Consider the following 6,802-nt stretch of genomic DNA (forward strand, 5'->3'; position numbering starts at 1 on the left):
CGTCAGCCCCCCCTCGCAGTGCCGCCTGCGGGTGAAGCAGTGACAGGAAGAGGGAGCATGCCAGCGGCGTGAAACATGCAAACAGTGGTGCAATGCTGTTGTCGTTCACATTTATCTCCTCCTGTCCATTCATCTGTCCATTCATCTCCTTGTTTCTCAGTCCTTCGCTCGCCTGTTCGGCCCACTTCTTGTACTGCATGTACCCCCGGTTGTTGGAGGCCGTCTCGTCCCAGGGCAGCACCCCAGTCAGCATGGCATAGATCAACATGCCCAAAGCCCAAGTGTCTGTGCTGGGCTCCACCGTGACCCGGATCCGGCTCTTCATCTTCTCCTCCATGGGGTTTCCGTTCTCATCCAGAGGGACGGTGCTCCAGTCCCCCCCTACTCCCTCAGTGCTACTCGGCTGGTCAATGACTCGGGCGATCTCCGCCTCCGGTGTGCAGTACGCGGAGCTGTACCAGACGCAGGGCACCTGCACCCCTCGTGCCTTCGCCATACCAAAGTCGCCCAGCTTGACCCAGCGGCAGTCGCTGTCGCACAGGAAGATGTTCTCGGGCTTTAGGTCACGGTGGACGAATCCCAGGCGGTGGAGATGAGAGAGGGCCCCGCTGATCTGTGACGCCACCCGCTGAGCACAGTCCTCCTCCAGACCAACCTGTGCACAGGTAGGCACAGTCAACCACTACAATCCCACCTGTTTACAGGTATGCACAGTCAACATTTACATTCATATCTGTATACAGGTAACCCCGGTGTGCTTGAATGGAAGTCTGTCATACATTTATATCTACCTGTGCAAAGAGGTGTACAGCATCACGTAACAATGTCCCAACCCCACATCAACACGCATATATATTTCACAACACACACCAGTGCAGTTCTCTGGTGCCCAGACATATCTAGAGCTATTGGTAAGTAATGTTGGGGCAAACAAACAAGCCACTGGGAATGCACCAGTGGGGCATGACAACCGCCCACCTCTGGCACAATGACATCAAACAGGTCACCATAGAGACTGGGTTGCTGGGCAAAGACGTAGTGCACTGGAGTGGAGTAGACGATGCCCAGAGCGGAGGTTAGCGAGGGGTGAGAGCAGAAGGCCAAAGAGAGGTTGTACTCTCTCAGGAAGGAGAGCAGTCCGGTGGATTCACGGGGGAAAAACTTCAGAGCCATGGGAGTTCCTTCAACCAGAAAAAGACAAAGATCATATGCATCAAGAAGAACAGAACAGAAGATGACAGAATGACCGTTAATCAGAGATCTGTCCCATTGTGGTGGACAGCAGGTGGGTAAAGATAGTCCTGAACATTCGTCTCTTACCCCTTGTCTTGTGGACCGCCAGCTTGACCTGGCCATATGAGCCCTCACCCAGGAGCTTGATGATCTGGAAGTGCTCTGAAGTCTCAAGAGACACCAGAGACTGGGCAGTGAGATGACAAAGCTCATCCAACAACCTGCTGGCAGTCTGGGAGAGAGAAGAGAAGTAGAAGAAGAAGAAGAAGAAGAAGAAGAAGAAGAAGAAGAAGAAGAAGAAGAAGAAAAGGAAGGACAAAAGGCGAAAGATTTGAAGAGGAAAAGGACAGATAAAAAGAGAATTGCCGGAGAAAGCAAGGTGAGGAGAAGCAGCGGAGAGAGATGAAAGAGAACAAGAAAGAGTTGTCAGTCCCCCCATGTCAGGTGTTTGCATATATAAATGCTTTACTACCGAATCAGATGCCGCAGTTAGTGATACTATTAGCCATTTTATTTGACAGCAACTGGTGTCCAAGAGATTCATGGCACTGTACTGCTGCAAATTGCTTGCAGGCAGAACTTTAACTGGAGAGGAACCCAGACAGATGCCGTGCTGATAGACATTTGAGCACATGGCGCCCCTTTGGACTAATCCCTTCGGACTTATTAAAGCTGGGGTGGATTTGGGGTGAGAGAAGTTGAGTATCTCCTTTGCAGTTATGTAACACTCGCTCTTTGCTTGGCCTAACGGGGAACTTTGGAGGCCTTTAGAGTACCGCCACTGTGACCATTCCCCAGTTGCATTTTCTCACTGACTTCTGGTGATGAGTTTGGAGTTGAGTTTTCATACACTGAGCTGTATATGAGCTAGATGCAGCAGGGTATAAGTGCTAATACAATGCAGAATGGTGTCGCCGACTCGCCGCAAAACAGACCCTGTTGCATAAGTGCCGTCTCCCACACCTGTCTGGTGATGACTGCAGTGGACACAGGGGACAGGCTTGATTCTGTACGGTATTTACTGCATGCGAGTCATGTGTCCAATCTGAAAGCCACCTTTACATGGTCTTGTGAATATACAGGTTTATCAATAAATACATATGACTGCCTCGAGCAGTAGCCTGAACCACCTCAACGCACTGAATGTTACATTGATCAAAGTTTTTGATAAAGGAAAGCTCAGTTAAAAGTTAAGGAATTGGGACATAGTATACTGTAGCTATGTTTATCTAACTGAAAAATCGAATGGCCCTGCAATTACTGAGGGCTGACATTATTTGCTGAATGGATTGAGCTAATGACTGCTGCTCCTAAGTTAACTTTGTCTTTGATACATAACAATTATGTTAATATACTATGTACTTCTTAAGCAAGTGCATGTTAGTACAGTTCAGTAATACTAACCCTAAACTAAACCTTAACTGCAAGAGCATATTGTAACTACTTGTAGGTATAAAAAGTGCGTTGCACTTAAGTACATTGCACTTAATTAAGCAGTAGTGCTATAATTAAGTATAAGTAACTAAACTTAATGTTGGCTGATAACAGGTTATATGCACCACTTCTTTGTTTCTGTGTTATTTTTAAAAGGTCTTAAAAACAACTCCTGTTGTTTTATGCCCAAGACAATCAATGCTAACTTCATTCACAAAACACATATCTCAGGCTCAGTGTAGCTCCTTGCCACACACCATACCTCCAATTTCTCGAATTAAATGAGACACTCACAGTCATGCTGAAAGCTGGGTTTTTCTTCTGATCTTGCAATACTCAATCTACTGGACTGTGCCTCTTTGCATCCATAGGTTGGTGAGCCTCTCGCAGAATACCCTCTTCTCCACCTGAATCCACAACAGGTAATACAGAATGCAGCAGTACAGAAATTCCCTGTTCTCTGTGACTCATCAATGTCTGCTGTTGAAAGCTGTGGGTCTGCTCCACTGTAGCAAATCCTTCATATCTGCATCGGTGGGTCTTGTCAAATGCTTCTAATAATGACATTAGGGACATCCCTCCCTCTTTGCACTCCCTCATTCCCTCTCTCTCCCTCCCTCTGGTTTCTCCACTCCGTTATGTTTGTCCCCAACTGCACCCCCAGCCTAGCCCACCCTCCACGGCGGGTGGAGTATGTTGGTGTCAACGCTTTGAGGTACAGATGATCCATTACCTAAAGTGCTGTTTATACGGAGTCAAGTTTGTCTGCGTCCGAGCTGTTCATAATACAGATAGCCCTATAATTTAGACGAACACTCTCTATCCGCACACGGTATCTGCAACGATTCGAATCGGGGGTAGAAAGTGAGTAGATTTGAATCGGCACGGGGGCTGGTATTCGTGTGCACGGATTCACGCAACCTGATGATGTCATTGTCCCACGTGATCACCTCGCAACATCAGCTGAACCCCTATAACAGCTACAACAATTTAAATGTATGACGTTTGTATCAACACCCCTTATTCAGCTCTCTCCATGGCCCATTCTTCGCCTTTTTTCTTCCCACTCCTTTTCCCACCCTTATGACAATTTATGGCACTTAAAGAGTTGAAGACATTTAACTATATCAGATCCCCCCCCCCCTTTTTGGTTTACATATTTAGTTGTGCTTTTACATATTGATGTGCTTATTCGTCAACATCCCTCTAGGTTTTCTTCTCTCACTTTCTCTCTCTCTCTCTCTCTCTCTCTCTCTCTCTCTGTTTCTCTCAGCTTGATGAGTGCAACAGCTGGAATGGACTCGCGCTCTTGCTGTGTCATTGCCAAGTTAGCTTTCCTATCAGTGCCAACTATTCCCCCTCATAGTCGGGATCCTTGCTCACACTTTCTCACACCCACACACACACACACACACACACACACACACACACACACACACACACACACACACTACACAAACATACACACACACACTACACAAACACACACACAATATGCACACACATGCACTCATGCAATGCACACTCAGAAATATACATGTGCACATAAATATCCACACACGTACAGGGTGTACAGACACCTATGCAAGCAGCATACAGGGATTGTTTAACCAGTATCATATCATCACTAACCAAGCTGCAAACCCACATTTATTCACTCTGGTGCATTCTCGCTCTTATTTCTGTTAAGCCTATTTCTCTCTCTCCCTCTCTCCCTCCCTCTCTCTTTCCATTGACAGTGTTATGGTAGCTACACTGCGCTACAGTGACAGCCCTCAAATGAATCTCCACCTTCTTCTCGCTCCGCTTTCATGGTGCTATAATAGGAAAGCATCAAGACACCCACTACCTGTTTGAAGGCACAAAGCAAGGAGCTGTGAAACCGCTTTAGCTTTCTGACGCCTGTTGATCAAACGGAAATGCGTATTTTTAGTGCGAGGGCATTGAATGTGACAAGTGATTGTAAAACCACACATCAGACAATAATGTGTGAGGCTTCCGATAGTTCAAGTTTATTCAGACGTCTCACAGGTTTTACGTATGCACTTCTAAGTTATTTAAGTCTATCGCGGATGCTTCTTACTACAAAATGGTTGACTCGGAAGTGACATTTTATGCAGCAGTTGGCTGATATCAGATCTATGATCTCTTGGGAATAATAATCCAATACATTTTCACAAAACCTATGTCTTTATTTTGTACTGCTTCTGATTTTTATATAAAAAAGACATTGCATACAATACATACATAGAAAAAATACATTTTAAACTGTATTCCCAGCCTTTTAAAGAATACTTTATATATATAATGCAGCATATTAAATATTATACAATACTCAATATTTTACACTAAAAATCACAGCAAGTCAGAGCAGGCCTATTCCGAGCTACAGGCCTGATGGAACACTTTGATTCAATGGACCCATGAGGCACTTCAGCCCAGTGAAACAGCAGCAGTACAGCCCAAAGCATCTCATGCTCTACTTTCATGACAACAAATTAGCCAGCCAGTGGCTATAAGAGCATAATATTATACTTCCATAGGAAATTGCATTACGTGTACTTTGAATGGTTCACATTAGGTATTAAGTGCATGGACTTGTAGCTCAACAGTAAACTAACTAGCACATAATGTCTGCTCTTCTAACGTCAGTGTAAAAGCAGAAGCTATGTGGTTGAACATTATCATAGAGTAGTTCAACTGAACAGGGTGCACCAGTGCAGTTCAGAACATGCACGTTTAGAATGTGAAGTGCATTTGTTGACCAACAGGTTCCCAGCATATTCATACATTTGAATCACAGTGCTCTCATCCGAGGGGAAAGCTCCTGCAAATTTCTCGTTTAAAACATGATATTCAGAAAACATGAGCTCTTCAACTGGCATATCTCGGATTATCTTGTATGTTGACAAAAAATTGCATCTTGATGCTTTTCTCAACAAAGCACCAACACATTCCACATCATCAGAGCACATTCTTATATGCATACTGAGGAGTATATGCACTATATCTAAAGCACCTTTTCGCTAAGTGAAAAAGCATTGGCTAACCTCCAGAATTTCAGTGCTCTAATATTGACAAATACATCTGCCCACTCCTTAATAAACTGACTCCACCTACTGGTGGGAGTCTGTAACAGACACTTGACCTCCACTACAGAGAGATGCCCCTTTTCAAAATATACCGTTCAAATGTTTGTTTCCAGCCTCTGACTCACAGTGTCCTCAGTATCCAATCAAAAGACACACATCTGGTCTTGAGCTGTATGTGGCTGCATACAGACAACTGCATTTTGAGCCAAAAACACAGGTCAATACGGTGCATTTTGTATGTATGTATGTATGTGGACTACAGATACAAATGGGCTCCTGTCATGTAAGCGGGACGTAAGGGCTTAACTGGAAGCCAGTTAACACACGGTCTAAGGTGAACCATGTAATGTAAACAATTCACTTAAATTATTAAATATTAACTTATCATATTAAATACGTAAATACATTTCTTCACATTACTTTAAAAAAAGGCATAACTTAAACATAGATATAAATAAGCTTGTGGTTTGCAAGAGGAATGTTCAGAAGAAGGTAAGACTGACGATTCAGTGGGCTGGGGTTGGGGGGGATCCAGCAAGTAGGGGATGAAGAGTGGTCGTGGTGCAGCAGAATGGTCTGGGGTTCGGGGGGGTAGTGATGGTGGGCTTACAGGGACGTTCGCATCAGGAGGTTAAGGGCCGAACGAGCCCAGAGGCAGAAGAGATGCAGGTTCCGGTGGACCACGATGGACGAGGTGTAGATGTCCCAGGGGTTGGTCAGCCGTGGCAGCTGCGGTGGAACTAGGTTTGGAGGAAGGTCGTCCATCTGACAGACACAGATATAAAGAATGAATAAATTATTGAGTAATTTATTTAATGAAGTCACAGTAACCTAAACTTGAGAGGGAATCCAGGAAGAATGTTTTAAATAACATAATGCTATGCATTTCAAAGGCCATGACAGAAGAAGCCTTTGGCAAATACAAAATGTGCAGCAAATACTTAAACCAAGAAGAACTGAACAGAAAAAAGCAATTAAACAAGAATGTTATGGACAAATATTTGTCTCCAACTTGCTAACTCTAAAATACTTAAACCAAGAAA

General features: G+C 44.5%; 1 protein-coding gene across 1 annotated transcript in view; it reads right to left on the reverse strand.

Moving 5' to 3' along the window:
• The window catches only part of LOC308364102 (serine/threonine-protein kinase SBK1), a 4,078-nt gene extending 820 nt beyond the window's left edge, over positions 1-3,258 (reverse strand). Inside the window, exons 1-4 of the mRNA XM_080837104.1 lie at positions 2,962-3,258; positions 1,321-1,465; positions 979-1,181; positions 1-655 (exon numbers count right to left, since the gene is read on the reverse strand). The exon at positions 1-655 is cut by the window's left edge and continues 820 nt beyond it. Of these exons, the coding sequence (XP_080693230.1) occupies positions 1-655; positions 979-1,181; positions 1,321-1,465; positions 2,962-2,967 (1,009 nt within the window). The 5' untranslated portion in view covers positions 2,968-3,258. The remainder of the gene's footprint in view (positions 656-978; positions 1,182-1,320; positions 1,466-2,961) is intronic.
• Positions 3,259-6,802: the final 3,544 nt, after the last annotated feature.

This window comes from Sprattus sprattus, assembly GCF_963457725.1.
Source record: "Sprattus sprattus genome assembly, chromosome: 4".
NCBI classification, from domain to species: Eukaryota; Metazoa; Chordata; class Actinopteri; order Clupeiformes; family Clupeidae; genus Sprattus; species Sprattus sprattus.